The sequence below is a fragment of the Pholis gunnellus genome (genome assembly GCF_910591455.1).
Source record: "Pholis gunnellus genome assembly, chromosome: 16".
NCBI classification, from domain to species: Eukaryota; Metazoa; Chordata; class Actinopteri; order Perciformes; family Pholidae; genus Pholis; species Pholis gunnellus.
The window spans coordinates 6863308-6884179 of NC_136543.1; the positions used below are offsets into that span (position 1 = coordinate 6863308).

The following is a 20872-nucleotide window of genomic DNA, read 5'->3' on the forward strand; positions in this document are numbered from 1 at the left end:
CCACTTCACTTGTACTCCCGTACCTAAGCCAGCAACTTTCTCCTTGGCTGAAGGGGGGGGGGGGGGGGGGGCAATCTAGCAGAGAGGCATGGCGGAGTTGCTGACTCTCATCCAAACCACTTTAGAGTCTGATTAAGCCAACAGCGCTCGGCAAAATGTGGCGATGTAATCCTGAGATAACCGCGCTGCTGTGCCTTTACATTCTACCATTTAAAAAAAACACAACTGGGCAAAATCTTGGCAGAGCAAAACATCTTCTGCAAAATATCTTTGAGAGCTGTGTATGTATCCACAGCAATACGTCATTCTGGCAAGCGAGTACTGCATCAGCGGCCCCGGTATCTCATGTGCCCAGACCTCCCCTACAAGACAAGGACATGGTCGTCAGCCATTTCCAAGCATAGAAAAACCAAACGCAAATTGAGCTCCATGACCCCCTACAGTGTTCTTCCAAGATTAAAGATGTTCCATGACCAGGAAGGAAGCGGCACCGCTCCTCCTCAATCTGAGGTTCATCGATCGCCTGGAGCGTCCTTTCCAGAACCTTACATAAGACCTCTGAGAGGCTGAGCAGTGTGATCACAACCAGAAGCTGCTGGAGCACATCTTTTCTCCCGTTTCGTTATTTTTTTTTGTGCGAACCATGACCCACCGTTTTATTTCAATCATTTATTTTCCTCAACTTCACAAGAACGTAAGCGAATCTAGAATTAGTGAACAATGATGCAAATAATGAACCGTTTGGCTGAGGAAAAACTCACCGTGCCGCCAACGATCCTGCCCAAGGGGTACCAGGCCCTCTCATCGAACCAGTTGAGGAACTCGTAGAAGCCATTTGTGGTGAGATGGTGCGTCGATCTGTAATTGAACCTGAAACAGAAGAAGAAAAAAAGGGATGGCTGAGTACAAGCACACACAAAGAAGAAACAATTTTCCATTTACTGACCATAGTTTGCCAAAAACTTTATCGCTATCGACGGACCAAAAACACTTAACCCGAGGAAAGAAAGAGTTATTTCCTCTCCAGATTTTCTGAAGGCGGTCTGAATGGGTAAGCTGCAGAGACTTCGCCTTGTTAGAATAGGGGCGATAAAACCTCCATTCACTGTGTGTGTGTGTGCCTTTGTGTTGATGCCAACGTCTCTCGGGTCAGCCTTCGGTTAAAAAACTGGAGATGAAGGGCGCACCTACGGTGGCATATTTATTTTTTCAGAACAAAGCCTGCTTATTGCACACAGATAACTAACTGCAACCACTGGCTGGGGTGACAAAGACGTAAAATTAGTCTGGTGCAGGGAAACAAACAACACACACAAAATCCCAGAGAATAAATATTAGGAATATCGCCGTAAAACAGGCCTTGATTCGCACCGTGGCGGCGGTAATCCGGGGGGGTTGGAACGCTGTCAAGCAGCAGAACGAAAGAACGAAAGAGCTGACACCGTCGAGAAGACTGCTGCCAAAGAGAGCGAAGCAAGCGTTCAGTACATTTTCAGAGGCACCTCCTTTGCTGCACAGCTCATTAACGCGGGCTTCTTTATGGCATGTTCAGAGGCCTATATACCTTATGCTCGACACTTCACACACGCAGACCCTATAGCGAGGCAGAGCGGTTCGCGAAAGGACAATTACCCGTCTTAGCGGTCTCTAAGAGGCATACAGCAGAGAGGACAGCAGATCATCCGATATGAATAATCAGCTCTTTTACACACAAGGGAGGTTCTTTGATTCAGACTAGATCGCGTCGAACAATATCTTCAGCCAGCAAACATGGTAAGGTTACAGCAAGCTACAAAACAACGCAAAGCCATGTTTATTCATGATTTTGCATCAACGACCGTAATTGTTGGGTTTCAGACATGCATGCGTGGCTGTTGTGCTTTTGGTAATTGAAGGCTGGGGAGCCTCGAAATGGTTTGAATTTGCATTTATGTACATCTTCAAAGCAAAAGCTAATGGTAGCTCTTAGGTGGACACATCACATTTAACACAAGCTATGATCAGATGTTGTATTCATGCACATGCAGTAGTTCATGAGAGCATTTCAAATGGTTTAAAACGAATGACGGGGTCTGCACCTGAATCCATATCTGTGCCAAAATGCTATCAATTGGTCCCTTGGCCTATGACCTCATAGTCATCTAAATCTCTCGACAGGTGTGTGAGACATCCTACTACCCAGACAGACAAACAAATAAAGTGGAGCGACTTGGTCAAGGCAACTATGAGCACATAAATAAAAAAAATTAAATAAGGTACAAGAAAGAAGTGACAACACAGAACACGTGTTTAAAGATTGTTGTGTGAATCAGGGCTGAAACGATTCCTTGAGTGACTCTAAATGTTTTTGAATCAAAGCAAATATTTAATAAAAAATACAGTAATTTATTATTTGTATAATTATAATTGTGTGTTTTCATACCAACAACCACTTTAGGAGACAATAATAAGGTTAAATGATAACATCTAGAATCGTTGACGGATTACCGATTACTCTTCCGGGCAGTTCCAGGACGGTGGCGACAAATAAAAAGGTAGTCTGAAGCTAGATTTTTCTTAAAGTGATACCTAAAAGGCTAGTTATTCTAGTCTTATTTTCTCTTTTGCACATTTACTGTTGCTACTTAAAGCAAAAGTATTTTTTTAAATCAGATTAATGGATAAATACTGTAGATGCAAAATGGGTAGAAAACTGGATCACTAAATGAATCGATGGCTTCAGCCCTCGTGTGAAAGCAAGTAGGACGAGTGGAGTGTGTGCCGCTTACACTCACAGTCAGGACCGTGTGTATAAAAAGGTGCTGGCATGAGGCGTCGCTCACTAATCACAGGGTGCCTGGGTTTCTACCTGAAGGAGCCGGCGCTCTCCTCCCTCGTGCTGTGCCGCCCATCTTGCTTCCGGAAAGAGCGTGTGGTGGACAGACATGAGTCATCTCCAACCCGATGCCGAGCACTGGTCTCTTGCATTCATCACGAGCACCACGCTAAATGATTCAACTTTTCCAATAAATGGCTCCACAGTCAGCAGGTCCAAATTGTCCCTTTTGAGACGACACAAATTTGTTTGCAACCGTTTTCGATATGTAAAACATCCAATACTGGCGTCTTGTGTGCACATATAAAGCAGAAGGGGGTCGACGCATTTGACAGGTTGCACTGAAAAACACATTTCCAATATATTTTGATGTTCTAGTAATTGTCGAGGACTGGAGAGCAATCTTCAAATTGAGTGACTTTTCCAATTCTCCATGACAGCAGTTACTCATTAGATGAGTGAGTCAGAGGCAGCAAAGTGATCGGAAATTAGATGTGCAATATCCTCCCTTGGATGAAAAAAAAAAACAGAAGTATAACCGTCATTGTGCCTGTTAAAGTGATCTTGAGGAGCTATTGAGGAGCAGGTGCGAGTGTTTATCCTTGGGGCTCCGTGGGTAATCATATCACTTAACAACCAGAGGACCGGGGCCCTGAATCTGAGCGCAGTACAGCCTCTATGGCAAACAAACCATCCGGCTGGAATGCAAGAGTCACACAGAAGAGAATACACTTCCATTGTACTTTCAGCTCAGGTTTGTGTTGGCAAGAATAACTTAACATTTTTCACAACTGAAGATTCAATCTCATTTTACGGCACACAATTTGGGACTCTGAATGCAGGTGGAACTGAGCGGCCAAGTTTTGCCTCATTGTACTGCAGCTGTCAAACCAGCGACGCCGAAACGAGCAAATTCAAAGAAGGCATTGTAAAAAAAGACAACTTTGCACGCTGCACGGCCGTATCCAGAAAAAAAATAAAACCCATTTTCCAATGATCTCGTGGACAGCCGAGCGGAGTGCTTTATCCCTGCCCTTGTCACTTTGATGGGGCGGATAATGTAGCTCTGCCGTGCACATTAGCAATTTAATGCATAGCTGCCAATATGGTCTCGGGCCACGGAGCACATGATGACAAGTGATGCCGCTGCAGCACCTCGACCACCAGCGAATGAGCAACACACCTCTAATACTGTGAAAAAATAATTAAAAAATTGACAGCTGGGAGGATGAAGGGGAAAATGGGCCCTAGATCAACCCCTCAGTTAATATCTCAAAGCAAAAGTTAAAATTAGGAGAGGCATCGTGTGCACTTTAGATCACTCGGGGCCCCCTGCGTGCACCATAATTCATTTTAATCAAGGTCCGTTTCACTGATTACTAGTTTCCTGTTGAGATAGGGCCATCATCATCATCAGCATGACTAAGTGGACTCCATTGCTGTTTACGAGCCAGTAATGCTTCATTCAGCATCAACTACATCATCAGATGCATCGTTGCCCTTTTTTCCCCCCACTGGTCCGTGATATGGTGAATGCGTAAATAGACTTTTGGTTCCAGGGGTGTAATCACCACCTCGACTAATTAGCCACCTCTGAATGAATAACGTGGAATTTAATTTTTTGAAGGCAGCAGTCTTGAAAGACAAGGAGCTGAACACAGGAAGCCTAAGCAAAGGGTTCGCCGTGAAAAGAAGGGGTCCTTGATAGATCACGGTGGAGGTAATTGGTGGTCTGTACTAATCACAATATGAGGTACAAGACACGATTAGGGCGAGGCAAAGGATACTTGTTGGATGTAATATAAAAATACCGTCTCATGAAGCCCTACCTGTAAATGTGTTTCTCGGATTAGGCTCCAAGAGAAGCGCCTGACTCAGTTTTACAATAACTTAAAACAGGATTACAACTATCTGCACCCTACGGAATTAACCTTTTAAAGGGTGTCCCCGATAGGATTTTCTGGTTGGATTACCCGAATATTGCATGATAGATAGTTTTAAGCCACAATGTACGCTTTCCCGTCCTGTCCCAAAACTAATACCTCCATGCTGGTGGGAAGGGGTCACACTAACTGGCTCACTGGACACTGACAGCTGCCAAATAGCTTTAATAATGCTGAGTGTCCTCCACGCCTGCCGTCATCTGACAAGGTGAGGCATCCCGGCCGGCATTTTGTCTAGCGGCCGTATCATTTCAATCGTGTGTGCGTGCGCGTGCGTGTGCGTGTGTGTGTGTGTGTGTTGCAGCTGGCTCAATGACCCAGTAAGGTAATTGCATTCTGTCTCTGTGTGATATCAATATTGTGCACATGGTACTAGACATCACTTAGTAAATCTGAAATAAGATATTGTCTTTAATTAATTACTAAACTGGCACCTTCTGCAGCAGGTTCAATGAGGCCCCGTCTCAGCTGATGGTTGTTTTCAGAGACCGGAGCAGCAAAAGCACACGAACAGCATCGTTGGGATATAAATACCAAACACACCGCTAATTATTGCCAGGTCAACCATTAACAAAACCCAAACCATCAAGAAAAACAATAAATATTTTAATTTCAATGTGTGAACAGTTGCTGACAGTGCAGGGAGCATTCTTCCAATTGAATCTCGAGTGCAGAGCTAATCTGTTGAGATGAAGAGGTACAGGATGAGCCATACAATCCTAATGCTATTGGAAATAACTCCACCACAACAGAAATGTCAATAGTAAACACTCTCCTGCATGCTCAGAACACAGATGTAAGAAGCTTTTCATTTTCGTCTTTACCGTTAACTAGTTTGGTTACAATAATGTCAGAGGAAACGTGTTGGTCATTGTCCAAAGACCATACCCCGGCCAAGAAAGAAGACACTCTGTGGTAGGTTTGGATATCAGTACGTGATACATACAAGGTGTCAATCGAAATAACCCACTACCACTATATTAGTATTCGAATGTTTGTGTGCCCAGATCTAGAAAAAAATGACTAATTGTATTGTTTTGCTCACAGCCAATTACCAAAAGCTTTTTTGGAATCAACGAGACATGTGATGGCCAACTGCCGCAGCAGCTACAACCAAGACTGCCAGCCTGTACACGGCTCTGACCACAGAGAGGCCACGCTGCCGGCTAGAAGCTAATGGTGCTAGAAGCTAACGGTGCTAGAAGCTAACCGCGCGAAAAGATGTAAAAGTGCTGACAGAGCTTACAGTTTAAACATCCGTTCACGTGACGGGTATGGAATGAAGTACAATATTGGTACCGTCATCGTAATTCTCTGAACGATACCCAGCACTACTCTGTAGGACGTGTTGAGAGCCTTGCGAGAAAAGAAAAAAACATATTGACACTGGAATTCCAATTAAAATGCTGGACTGATTAAATGTGCGTTTGGATCAGTGCTTAGCGTTGGATTGATACAAAAATGCCACTCTAAACTAAGCTTTTCTGAATGAAGCAGCTGGCAATGGTAACAAGCAGATGGTTTGTGTTTTTGTGCCGTGGTGGGGTGCAAGATCATCGTGTCAATACGCAAAGAGCCAAAAGATTGCCTGTTGGAACTAATGAATGAAAATTGAAAAATGACATTGCGTCCCGAGGCAACGAGACATAATGGCATAAATATTGACTTGCCAAGGGGAATAATTTCAATACACATTACTGTGCTCCAGCTTTAACTGGGAATACCCAGTAGACAGCGAGCAGCCATAAACTAGCTTTGTTTATTTGCTCCAGCACCATATTTTGACAGTCGAGATAAAGATTCCCACATAAAACAGTTTGGGTTATTCATTTCTGAAACAGGCCACAGCCTGATAAAGACTTCTCTTTACCCAGGTGCTCTTTTATCAACCGCTCTCTTTTACTCCAATAGAAAATGCGTGAAAAGATGCTTGTGGTTTTTAAAAGAATTTCAGATTCAGAACGTGCTACTTGCAAGTGTAAAATACTCAGTGTGAGCTATTTGAAGGCCAATTAGCCATTGAGCTCCACATTTTCCTGACACCAGATTTATAGAGAGCGGAGTCATTTCTATTGACATCCTAATTATCTTTTCACAGACACACAGGCTCTTATTCACACCTGTGTGAGAACAGCTTGGCGATACCCGTCACAATGACACAGACTTAGAATGCCTTGTGGGTCTAACAGAACAATCGATCTGGAATTAGGCTATTTTCTTAGCCGAGCTAGACAAGATGCTTACACAAGCTTTAAGTAGAACAGGAGAGGCGTGGAATAATAAATCATCCAAACAGGGCAAAGAGTGCATAGTGATCACGCATGCAGTAGTAGCAGCAGCAGCAGCGGTCCCATAAAACAACGAGCTGGACAGGACGGGTGTAGTTGCAAACATTTCAGATAAAGTCACTTGTTAGGTTCGCTACTCTTTAAAATTGCTTGATTGTTTTTACTTGTAAAATGTAATCTTGCATCCCTTTTGGCTGCACGCCTGTGACAAGCCAGGAGTGATGAGGTAATTAAAACAAAAAACAACATTTGAATGAAAGATATCAGTTTTGGGCCCATTTACAAAAAACAGTGTCAATGATGTTAAATAACAAATGTAATAATATGTTCACTTATAACCTTAGATAATTCAGATTATTCATGATATATGAATTTAATTACAACCATGGATGTATTTCATACTATTAATATGCAGAAAACTCCACATTATAGTGGTAGGCTGCTCAGCAGCAAACAACAAAACTACAAAACAAAAGTACAAAACTTTGGAGGAAGAGAAAACTGAGTGTTTATTTCTCCTGCATCAGGTGGGCCTGCTGCTGCCAGTGAAGGGCGCGGGGCAGTAGAGGTCTATTAAGAAACTTCAAGGTACACAGAATGGCTTCACACTCCACAGCCTCCTGCATTCTGAACTAAACGACTACAAACAGATTAGTGATCGAAACAAAGCGGTGGCTCGGGGGGATTCTAACGACTCTCCGCGATGCGACGATGAAGAAGAAGAATGTGCCCGGTCACCTGAGTCCAATGAGGCTGAGACCGTCCTACAACCAGAACATTTCTACGGCCTGTAGAGGAATGACACCAGAGTGGGATTTGTGAGACAGCACGCCGGGATAACCAATTTATGAACGTCACAGTGAAAACAGCAGAATCTTGAGAGACAATAGATATGCTCGGAATTTCAACTGTAGCACCTTTAAAAAGGTGTTCGTTTTAAAAAGCACCCTAAAAATAGGCTGTAATTACAAGGGGGGGGGACAAACAGACTGGGGGTCAGCCGTAATAAGCAGGGGTCGAGATTATCAGCACTTGCGTAAAAACTGTAGGCAGATGTGCGGGGAATCCATCAATGACAGAACCATTAGGCCGCTGTGCTTTTTGTGTTCGATAACACTACACAGAGGTGGCCATGTGGCACACAATTAACCAACTGGAAATAGGTTAGTATTGATTAGTAATTACAGAAGATGGATGAGAAATCTGAACCCCAACCAGTATCTGCTTCACACCACAGCAATTACTGAGCAGAATGCATTCTTAGGTAAGATGGGTGTATGAGTACAGTGAGACGATGCGGCCTCCATCGCACCGGTATTAGGTCGACAGTGTGCAAAATGTAAACAGCAACCTCGCTGAAAGAGATGTTTGGACTGATGCTAAAGAGTCTTCAAGTAGCTCCTATCACACACTTAATATTCCACTGCATGTTTGCAGAAATGCAGCTGAATCTGTCAGAGTTCAAAGCAAACTGATCGTCTCTTAAAACATTAAGCTCCTCTTAGTGTGGGCTGTGATATTATGAATTCCCCACGAAGCTCAGCTTCCCAGCTCCCAAGAACGCCCCAGACTGAACCGAGATGGGACACGGAATTGGCACGAAGTGGCACGCAAAGCATTCGCACGTGAATCCCACCCCAACGGATGGTCAAGAATAGACTCACAACAAACTCACCTGCAGCAATGATTTCTCCTGCTAATTTACTGAACGTATTTGGGTCATCTTCGTATTCTCCTCGGTAAAAGGCGAGATTTAGCAGAGCGATGATGTTGACTGTGACATTTGCAAAAAAGGGACTGAAACATCTCCACAACAACTAATTAATTACATAAGACAACCTATGCAGAGACTGAGCTTTGAGCATGTAAACAAGCACAAAACAACTAAATGTCAGCTGTTTACTAAGCGATAGAGCTTAAGCATTTCATTTGCAACCTATAAACATTTCACAGGGTCTTAGATTTCAGGGAATCTTCCCTGATCTTGAGTCAAAATACTAGTTTCAAGACCTGCACTAGCCACCCATGTGCATACAAAGGACAAATCCTGTCTGATTATTATATTGGGTTGACAACTGATAAGCGGACTTCAATTGCAACAGATGTTTTCTGCGACAGCCAGATGGAAAATTAGAAGCTTGGTTCTTAGCGCTGCAGATTAAGAGCATGCAGAGAGATGAGTGTCACTAACTGCAATGGAGACACGCTGGGTGGCTGCAACATGATGGGATCAATGTAATATAGATTTCACCACATGCTGTATAATGGTGGTGTAGAGAAATCGCACCTGAGGGGTTATGCACTGTAAATGCCATTAAACCTGTAATCATTGTCTAAAAAATAAAGGACGGATGGTGGAACATCAGTTCCCTTTACTGAGTCAATAGCCGGAGCTCATCACTGAGAGACCACACAGGAGCAGCTCACTATTATATAAAAAAAAGAAATTCATTGATTTACATGAGCCCTTTCAAAATTGAGGTACCTGGTGGGTTTTCAGTGTTGAATTAAGTGATGGTTTAACGTTATTATGAAAAATGGATACAATTAAATTCAAGCAGGCATCCAGATCTCTCAACAAGGAAAATACCCGTGAGCAGAGACCCGATCAAATATGCTCAACTGCACGCTTTGCTAAAAAATTAACAGCGAAGAGCCAAAGGCGATACAAGAAATTAAGTCTACTATGATTTTTGTCCCTGGACTTGAAATGCTGTTTCAGTCAGCCGGCAAGCCATGACTCTTAAAAGTGGCAATAATCGATAAATGTTTTCTATAACAACAGATCAAATGTGAAACCAGTATGTCAAAGTGAAAGGGGTAGTCAACCTACATTAATGTGTTGACTGCTTATTGATAAAAGGATCAATATTGGAGTGAATTATTAGTTTGTTTAAAAAGGCACCTACTGTGAGTGTTAAAGGGATTTTAACCTTCTCTCGTTCAGCTGGTCCTCCGGGTCACAAACTCTCCTCCCTCAACTCTTTGTTAAAAGCTGCAGAGTCAAGCTACACGCAGCGCCGGATATAGAACGCTGTTAAACGTCTCCGGAACGAGAGTGATTCAAGAGCATCTAAAGATTCGTACTTCGAGTCCATTTAAAAAGGTACGGCGTGGGGTTAAAAAAACTAAAATTAAGATGGGAAGTTTCCCAAAAGCACAGAGTCACTGAATCTCAAACTGCAGCGTGTGAATCAAAGGCAATGGATGAAAGGCATGCCAATTCCACATTTAGCCAAGGAGTCCACTGGGGCAAAGGCTTCTCTTTTATCAAAACCCCACTGTTACCGTCGACCAAAAATAGGGAAGGCACGGCGAGAGCCAAGGCAGAAACAGCAGGCAGCGGTGGATCCGGGAGACGGGGAGTAATTACTGGAGCACAAAGAGCTTTGCCGTCATAACGGGTGGCTAATCATTTGGATATCGCAAACACAAACACCAAGGACAAACAATGATTACAGGCCTAATCATCGCATGTTGAGATCTCTATTGAAGGAAAAAGGAACGGCACAGGTCTGCGCTGAAGTTTCTCCAGCTATTGACGAGGTTTAATGAGGAAGGCAATTAACATACAAGTAAAACTCCTGATGATGTACTTGTGGTAGCCCTCGAGATATCCTTTGCCATGGACGTGAAGGAACACAGCTCAGAGGCTGTAGTGTTCAGAAAGACCGGCCCATTTTCGGAGCGACACACTAAATCCCCCCACTGTGAGACTCTAGGCTGAAAAATCCTGCAGTGAGGGTAAACTGAGGCCAGCTGCCCACTGCCATCTAATGCTTAAAAATCATCCTCTCCTCATCCCAACATCCACCTGCTGCGGGGAAAGCTAGACACTGGGAGAAAAGACTATTAAAAGACATCACAACGGCCCAAAATGAAACCATTAAACTGGACGTAAAAAACACAGCTGTGGACAATTATACAGTCTATATTACGATTGATTTCCCCCGGACAAAATGTTGTTATTGCTCTGCCCTTTGAGCGTAATGGTTCTTTTGCCACGAGCCGTACAGTCACTAAGAGACGAAGGAGAAACCCCGGTAAGACGCTTACGCCTCATTGGCTCAAACATCAGCACCCGGCGCTTAATAACGCTCCGGTCCAAAAAGACACAGAGCGAGTTACGCCGTGTCTCTCCGGCGAACATTAATACAGTGTGCCTACATCATAACACGAATTATTGCAGCCCTCAAAGCTGCCATATCTGCATGAATGGGCCGGCCACGGTGGTTTCTGAAATCCTGAGGGGTCAGAATTTACTGCCAGGGCTGAGTAATTATACACCGTCTTCTGTACCACTGTGGTCCCTTCATCATTATTTCCCAGCACATGGCTGCCTCTGCCGTTTCATACTCTACGTCTGCGAGATAACGGAGGGAGCGCAGGAGGGAGTGCTTCTCTCCGGCTCTTCATTTTCTCTCTTGTCCTACAGTGGTGACAAAGCAATGTTTCATTCCTCCACAGGGGAGTCTTTCAGGAGCTATGGACTCTCACATCCTCTTCAGTGCACAGGGAGCACAGGCAGGTATATGAGCTTTTTTATTTTTAAAAAGGTATATCAATATATTTTTAAATGGTAATTAAAAGATGAGAGAGTTTGTAGCAGCCGTCAGGTGGGTCATTCCACAAGGATCTCAGGGTGTGGGAAGGGATTTAGGGCAATAAGAGATATGATAAATAACTTGGGGCGAGGCCTCTCAGGGCTTTGTACGAAATCAATAATATCTTTAAATTGATTCTAAAAGCAACAAGTAGCCGGTGTGGGGAAGTCGGAATCAAGTCCTAGGTCCTAGTCCGAATCAAAGTCCTTGCAGCGGAGTTTTGGATGAGCCGGAGGCGGAGGAGTGATTTTTTTTGCTGATGTCAGATCTGGACGCGCTCAGATCAGAGGAGAAATTAGCAGTGAAGTTGTCAAGCGGTAGCAAATGTACGGTGTAGGTTTCGCTTTGCATATGAATGAACGCCACAGCTCGGAGATGATGTTCATAATTTCCACAGGACGCAAGCTGGGTCTGGTCTGTTTAACGAGGTAGCATTAATTACACAACAACACTCAGGATGAGTAATCCAAAACACCCAATTGTTGAAAATAGCATAATATTGTTAAATGTATTGAATTGCAGCAGACCACAATTATTTGTCTCAAACGCAGCAGCGTAACCATGTCATATGAGAGGTCGTCTGTTTTAGTAATTGTGCCGGTGACGTCTCACATCTCTGTTACAACAAACATTTAGCCCACTTTGTAAAAAAATACAGAGAGATATATATATCGTGCAACGCCATTTAGCCTTAAAAATACACAGATAGCAAGCAGCCCGTTAATTCAGATTCAACCTCTCAGGGTACGACACTTTGAAAAGCAAAAAAATGTCGGCCCTCCGAGACTTGAACGCACCGCCCTGATGAGCAGGGCTCGGTGTTCTCTCGCTCTAAAATCGACACACACACACACACGCACACACGCGCGCACACGCGCACACGCACACGCACACACACACACACACACACACACACACACACACACACACACACACACACACACACACACACACACACTTTCTCCACTCATCCAACAGGCTTCTGCTGTTCTGACTAGTGAGGTGTACCAAGCAGTTAATCATAAATCAAGTGTGTAATTATTATTTACTGTAAATCAAATGGCCTCTTTTTTTACAGATGGCGTGTGGCTCTACTCTGAAAAGCTCGGCATGTCATTGTTATGTGTACACAGCCAACCCAAACATTATTCTTATTAAACCACCTTTCCATAAAGCAATAACTGCACGTCCTCTGTGATCCGTGCGACGGTGACGTTGACTGACAGTCAGACGGTCGCCTATGACAAACAGAAAGGTGCCATAGACCGAGAGTGCAAATATTAGCTTTTCCAGCCACAATGTCTTCGTCTCTCACTTCCCCTACGGGCATGGCCACATTTTGTGTTGCACCATGGCTCGCTGAACCAGCTTGCTAACAAACTCCTAAAGCGAAGGAGCACTCTTTAAAAAGATCTCCAGGCAAGATAATAGCTTAGTCGTCTGTAGCGCAGCGAGCAGCTTTTAAAAAAACGTACCTGCAAGTGTAGACACTTATAATGTCTGGTCCGTTTTCTTTCATAGAATGTAAGTCATATGGGCCGTGTGCGTTATGCATGTATAGCATTTTTGTGAGAGAGAAGATGTGTTGAGGCTAAACCATTCAGTTAACAGACTTCACAAACGCACTCTGCATACTGAGACTTTTTGCCCACATTTACTTCCATTTAAAATTTGATTCAGCCCGAGTGAACCGGTGTGACAGAGCATTGCTCATGCTTACAAAAGACGCTGCCAAAGATCTTCAGGTAATTCGGTGAGTGACTCAGTGTAAACAGCAATTAAAAGCTCCTTTTTCCTCGCTTACTTGGGTGGATTGATAAAACAGTCATGGGCAACCGTTATGCATTTTAAGCATTAAAACAATGCGCACATTACTTTGAGTAGAGAATATTAAGTGCTCGCGCTCATACACACCTGGTAAAGACTAAAATTAAAATAAATACAAGACGGCCTCAAAACGGTTTGTTGTCAGATCGGGTCTCCTTTGTGGAAGACAAAAAAAGAGGAGCGGAAGACGATGGAGGCAACATGAGCTCAATGCATACGACCAACAGAGCGCTCGTTTGATGGAGCAGCCCTCAATGACCGCAGTGTAATGAGCAGCCCGAATACAGATATCAAGACTTTGTAAAACCTACTCTGTCATAACCGTGACTCTGCGTGCATAATTACACTGGAGGAAGAGGACATTGATTTGTTGGGGGGGCTTTTGTTCTTTCCTCAAATGAAATGTCACACCAGACGTGGCGAAGCTTTCCCCGCTTTAGGGCTCCGGGCGCCACGGATGAAGGATTGCTTGTGGCCACATGGAGAATACTGGAGCTGTATGTGCTGCTAACTCATCACTCGGGCCGAGGCGTCCCGAATGCATCTCAGCGCGGGGATTAGCTTTGTTCAGAGTCTGTGACAGTGAAGCCAGAAAGAAGAAAAAAAGGGTCCAAATTGAGTGACTGTAGTCTGAGTTTACACCTCTTGACAAGTTGCTGTATTGTGGATACGCGTTTATTTTTCAAAACGCTCTCCCGTCAGCGTACTAATAGTCGGGCTGCACAATGAATCCAGTATTAATCGCAATGTCAATTGTTGTTGTTTTCTATGCTCTGAATAGGAACCAGTCTCACGCTGATGCAAAGATTTGAACAGAAGCAGGAATGAAGCATGACAAGGAAGTGAAAGCAGTGCTCCGTTTCTTTAAAAAAATAAAATAATTGTGATCTCGCTAATGATTAAAACAATCGTGATAATCATTTTGGCCATCATGGTGCAGCCCTACATTACAGGTTCCCTCCCTGTTTGTGTCAAGCAGCTACTGCTGCCCTACCACCTCGGTTTATAACTGAAACAAGAAATGGTCAGCATTGACACAACTTAGGAAGCGCATCGAAAGCTAAGCGAGCGGTGACACGAGCACAGTGTCTAAAAACATACGAACAGAAATGGAACCGCTCATCACAGTCTTTGAAATTTCAACAATGATAAAAATCAAGCAGCACAAGCACTCTCCAATAATTTATCAGTGTGAAATGCGCAGTGATAGTATCTTAGTAGAAAACGGGGGCTTCCGGGCAAAGAGAATACATAAAAAGACAACAATGAGCTCATCCTGGATGGAAACTCCACACTGGATGGATTCAGAGTTGTGAATGGGAGCAAAGGTTTTCTCTCGTTCACTTGTCTGGGTAGCAAATCTCCAAATCCCAGCCAGAGGGTGTGGGGGGTGGGGGCACAGATCCAGCACCATATTACAGGAAGCCTGAAAGATGGGACTGCGGTTCATTCGCAGCCAAATTCAGCTTTTGTCTAGCGGGCCCGATCAAGTAGGGCCCAAGCTTCGCTGCGAGTGCCATAATGACATTACGCCAGCTCTCACTGCAGCAACTGCAGGTAGGGTGTGTGTGTGTGTGCACACGTTAGATGAAGAGAGGCGCTGATGGAGACGGAGAAAGAGACAGATAAGTCTCTCAGCCTGACTCCTGATTGAACTGCAGCCCAGAAATGCAGAAGGAGGGAATCATCCCTCTGCACCTGAATGATGCTGATGCAGACAGCAAGACTAATGTCACAAGCCGTACAGCCAGCACCTCTTAAAGAGACACGCTCCGTGCCAGTTCCAGAGCAGCCCCCCCATCAAGTCAGGGAGATCGACATCTTTGTTCTAAGATATTCCCAGCATTTGTAGAAAAGAGGCAAAGTGGTGAAATCACAGTAACAGACCGTACCTTCAGCAACAGCTCCGGAGATGAGGCTCATTTAAGGCCTTATTAACTCCTCAGCTGGACTACAGCAGCCCGACTTGTCCCAGCCGGGACAGAATGTTAAATCGGGCTGAACAGACCATCCCTAAACATCACCTCAGAGGAATCCTCCCGCTAGAAGAACATCTGGCTAATGGCTAACTACTGGCCCAGATTATGACGTCATCGTAATGCACCCGGGTGCCAAATTTAGCTATGTGTATTACATCGTCAAGAATCAACGACTATGCTAGAAGAAATTCTGCTAAAACCACCCAAAAGAACTGTTCCAAGTTCTTATCGAGTCTCTCTGGCTCTAGTGTATTTTTGCCTGCAGTGCCTTTATATAAAAAGGCAAATAAAAGTATGCCTGCAAGTAACGGTTTGAGATATTGTCTTGATAAATAAGAAAAGAATTCAGTCCATAAAATGAATGAAAATAGCCAAAACAAAATGGCCCTCAAAATATCCTTGAGCTCTGACCATCAGTCTAAAAGCCATATAAAACCATATATGTCGCATTATACAAAGAAAAGCAACACTCACTGAGAGGCTGGGGATGGTAATGTTGGGCATTTTTGCTTTAAAATGAACAATAATCAAAATAGCTGAACTATAATGTTCTGCTGGTTAACTGTGTGAGCTCTAGATATAAAAAGGTGAGAAATACTTTAAAGCATGTGTGTCGAACAACCGAAGGGTCCAACACGGCCCACTGGATGAACTGCAGAGAAGTCATTGATTCCAACTTTTCTATGAAATAAACTGCTAATCCATTTTGTCCAGTGTGGGACGCGCCAAGAGTAGACAGTAATGGTTTCACTGGTCGAGGCCACTTGAGATCAAACTGTGCCGTGTGTGGCCCATGAGCTGAAAGAAGTTTGACACCATGTATGCGTCCACTAAAATCGGACTAAAACAAAAACACATCACATCTCCCAAATACAAATTTCACATTTCAAAACAAAGGTTTTTAAAAACAGTCCTATTTGATGTATTAAAAGTAGGGGTCGTAGTTTACAACAATAAAGAGGAAAATAGATCCATTCTGGCAGCTAAATCCCACTGGAATCCACACAAATACATGTACCAGATGGTAACAGTGAGAGCATTACAAAACAATAATATTTCTTAACAACTTCACTGGCACACTGACCGACTGTGGGATGGGTTAGCATACAACCAAAAATGGGAGGGAAATACACTACAACCTAAACATCACTACAACCTAAACATAACTATAAGGTAAATGCTTGGTACAATGTACAGAGGTTGGATACTGTTAGGATGACAGGTGACAGAGCTATGCAGGGCGTCTACAAGTTCATCTGGCTTTGAAAGGAAACTCTGGGTAGCTCGCTACTCGCTGCGAGGACCAGAAGGGAGTCAGATCACAGTTTGAGAGCAAGACTTTGCTTGCTAAGTTACAAAGACTCACGCTCATGGGACGAGAACAGAGAAGACATAAAAGAAAGCGAGGAATCTAGCGAATGAGAAACTGAGAATGACGGAGTGAAGAACACCTGTCGGTTTGCCACTTGGATTGCAAAAAAAAAGTATGTTTCAAGGTCAAGATAAGAAGTCATGCTAAATGAAAGCCTAATGACTGCCGTAATTGCTAAATTGCTGGAGCTATACTGAAAGGGAAATGTCGATGTCTGAGGTCACTTATCCCTCCTGAGTGAAATCATATCAAGTGCCAAATGATCTCCTTCATATATACCGATGAAGCTTTGGGAGCATTTAATGGAGGTGCCATCATCAGAGTCGGTAACATCCTCCTTGATCTCACTCACTACGGGTGCATCCGCTTGAAAAGGAAACACGCTTTGAAGGACACAGGTCGAGATGAAGAACTCTGGGAGAGAAGTCGACACCGTCACAGGACTACATTAACTTCAGAGTCTTTGATTTCAGTGTCGCACGCGAGGGATCGGCGAGGGAAAAGCAGCGCTTGTTGCAAAAAGAAAACACCAACAAGAAAATAAAAAAGGGAAAATGTCATCATAAATAATAAATTAAAGATCTATAACTAAAACATTTACATGGAGCCGAGAACTCATTAAAGCACAAAGCCATCATTATACTGAGGAGTTTAGCTAAAAAGGTCAAGACCAATCCAGATAATTACCTACAGCTATGTGTTTAATGGACACAGACATATTTCAAAAAGGAGCCACGCATTATGCACTCTAAAAGAGTACCCTCCAAAAAGCATCCATCGTCTGGTATTTCATGATGCAGGACGCCTCCGACAACGTACCAGCTACCGGTTTGCACCGAAGCAGAGTCGAGAGAGAACGGGAGCAGTATGGAGGAACCACTAAGATGTTGCACAAAAAAGCTCTTTGTGAAACTGGTCCTTAGGAGGCTGAGCAGACTTTAAGATTATTGTTACATTCAGTTCTCACAAGACAGCGGTGACTTAACGTCAACCAAGGCCAGGATGCCGTTTCTGCATCGTGATCCAGCTCATTCATCAGTCCTATGTTGTGAAGAGATGAGCCTCTTTAGTCGCCCTCATCTCGATGCCTCTCACTATTCCCCCGAACCTCTTACATCTTTGGAACATGGCTCCAAACCAAAGATGGCAACTAATCTTAAAGCTAGGGCTGGTAATCTTGAGAAACTAGCAAGGGTACGCTACATTTTGAAAATAACCCAACCAAAAACCCAACTTCAGTTATCAGTACTAGCACCAAAAGTTTAAAAATGATGGTGCTTGCCCACGTCACTGCAGACCATCTACACTACGCTTCCAATAAACGTATGAATGTGTCCGTGTATGTAGTCACCAAACAGGCCATTTTTATATTAAAGTAGACACTAAGTAGACTGCAAAGTGACTGCATCTTCACTTTGTTTTCTCCTGGCAAAACAAGAAAAGATATGAGGGATGTGTTGGCATCACCATGACATCCATAAGGTGACTGACTCAGAGGAGAAGAAAAGTGTTGAATTAGACTGACAATCTGCTGCTGCGACTCAATAACAGAGTTGAAGAATGGTTGCGCTTGCATCGTCCCCCACCAAGCAAAAACAGCTTGACTAAACTGAACAATAACATCGAGAGCTTCTAAGGAAGACGGGGAGTTTCCAGGATATTGGTGGAAGACAAAAAAATGAAGCTACGTGATCAATTGGGTCAGTCCAACACCCGTGGTTGGGCAATGTAGAAGGGCCGAGGCTGACGAGAGGGAGTGTGGCACTCGGGGCAACGATTAGCATTTGGAAAGAAAGGCTCTTCTACTCCTGTGGTGCTACATGTCTCAAGGACACATTCAATTGAGGAGTTGGCTAGGGGGAGACTTTTATTTTTTAATTCATTAATTTCAGCAAATCTGTTCTGAAGCCTTGGCTAGAGCAGGAGGAGGCATCATAAAAGGCAAAGTGAGGAGGCAGAGTTGTGTTTCTGCAGAGTGAAATGCTGCAAGATGAGACTGCAAGTGGAATGAGAAAACATTTTACAGCTCGTTTACAATCACGTGACTATGGAGGGCGGGAATTGAAGAACCTATATGCTGAGCAAATTGGAAATGGAGGAAAGTGAATACATAAAAGGGTTGGTTGAACCTGCACGGTTTCAGTTATCACCAGAAAATAGAAATACATATAGGATGTGATCCTACAAGAGAGCGATTTTTCCCACAACTTGACCGATTTGACCAGTGTGGAGGCGATCGACATTACAAATGACCTCGTCCTCCAGACCTCCTACACGGCCTGCCAGATGAAGGCGTACATGCGTCTAAAGGCAACAACTATTTGAGCGGTTGGGTCCACAAACTAAGAACCAGCTACTGGGTAGCTAGCATTGCTAAAAGAAAATCTATAAAGGCTGAAGATTATACAAAACACTGTCCAGCATGTTGTACTCATACAGTTTTATTTAGGAGCAGTAACATTAGAATGGCTCAAAAAGCAAGTGATGAGGTAAAAGCGCATGGGTGGTCGGACAAGAGTGTACAAGCTTTTTTTAAAGATTGTACACTCTTGTATAACTAACTATAAAGACTATTTTTTTATTTCTGACCCGAAGGACTAAGCGGACACCACAGGTCTGTCCTTGCCGAGGTTAAAACCGCTCACGTTGAATATTAAATGTTTATTAACAGAATTTTAGGGACTTTTAAATTTTGATTAATTTGATGCAGATTATTCATTTCCATCTCGATTTCCCTCCCTTTGCCTGTTCTGCATAAATGTCACCTTTGCCGGAACAGTCATCGGTTTTCAGAAATCAGCAGTAAAAGAGAAAGTCCTCATGTATAGAGTTAACATTTGTACACTTGGACGATGGAATTAAGTGCTTTAAATACATGGGTGATTCAGTGCCAATCATTGAACAAGTTTGTATTTATCTGTCACTAAGCAATTTAAATTGGTTCTAGCTTGTGAAACACTACGTGTCCTAAAAGTGACTTTAGTCCTCAGATACAGTGGAAGAACAAAGTCTACTTTACTGTAGTCCACTGTGCTCTTACACCTAAAGGCCCGGTTCCTGAATAAAACCAATGCAAAGATAACACATTGTGTAAAACAGTCCAATAACTGAGAACAAAAGTCACAAAAGTGTGGTGGAAATGTTGCTTGATTATGTGTCTTACCTCCATGTAAGACTCAAGAATAGCCACCATGCTTGTGATGTGCTTTCCTATGCTGTGACAAGACTGTGTGGATGACGCATAGATGTTCATAATTGACTCATTTAGCGGCTGGCTAGTTAGCTAGCTAGCTTGCTAATCCCATAACGCTTTCATGCTACACTGGTTACAGAAAATGAGTTGTCACTTATCTGGCGATGGCAATGAGCTTTCCTACACTGTGACAAGTGTGTGTGGATGAAGAATTAAGTTGTTAAATTTGATTAATTTAGTGGCTTGCTAGTTAATCAAGCAGCTAGTTAACTGTGCTAGCTAGTAATTGATTGTCTCATTTGTGGTCTGATAAACAGTAAATGTATCAAATTCAGTGGTAGAAAATGTGTTAATAGGCGACTAGTTCCCCAGTAACCAAAACAGGAAAAGCCAACATGTTCTTTTAAGCGACTAAATGGTACGCTTCCTGTGATTGGTTCTTATGGTGTTCACACCAGAAATGAACCGCTTCAGAGTTCACTTGACAGCGGTCGGAGACCTCCCCTTCAAAGCGGACCAGAGATTAGTTGTTTGGTCCACACCAATCCAAACGAACCTCACCTCCAGGTATCGGTTCAACAGGACTAAACACGGCTGGTGTGAACGTGCCCTTAGTATCGAAGCCATTTTGTCCTCCGATTGGGTCCAACCCAGACTCTGCACCACCTTGTTTCATATGTGCTCCCCCAAACTACCTGCCAGCTGCTCTGCTTGATAACCCACGAAGATATGACAGCCGCCTGACAGACTCGTATTTCTCAGCCAGTCGCAGATTGACAACCTATTCCAGCCGTCATTCTGTTCTGCTCGACACCACTCCATTCGTCCATCTGTCATTTATTTTCCTCTGC

The 20872-nt window shown here is 43.6% G+C and overlaps 1 protein-coding gene across 1 annotated transcript in view; it reads right to left on the reverse strand.

Annotated features, from left to right (window-relative positions):
- The window catches only part of LOC306707868 (dolichyl-diphosphooligosaccharide--protein glycosyltransferase subunit STT3B), a 68745-nt gene that overhangs the window by 37491 nt on the left and 10382 nt on the right, over window positions 1–20872 (reverse strand). The window contains exon 2 of the mRNA XM_079175509.1: window positions 762–870. Within this exon, the coding sequence (XP_079031635.1) occupies window positions 762–870 (109 nt within the window). The remainder of the gene's footprint in view (window positions 1–761; window positions 871–20872) is intronic.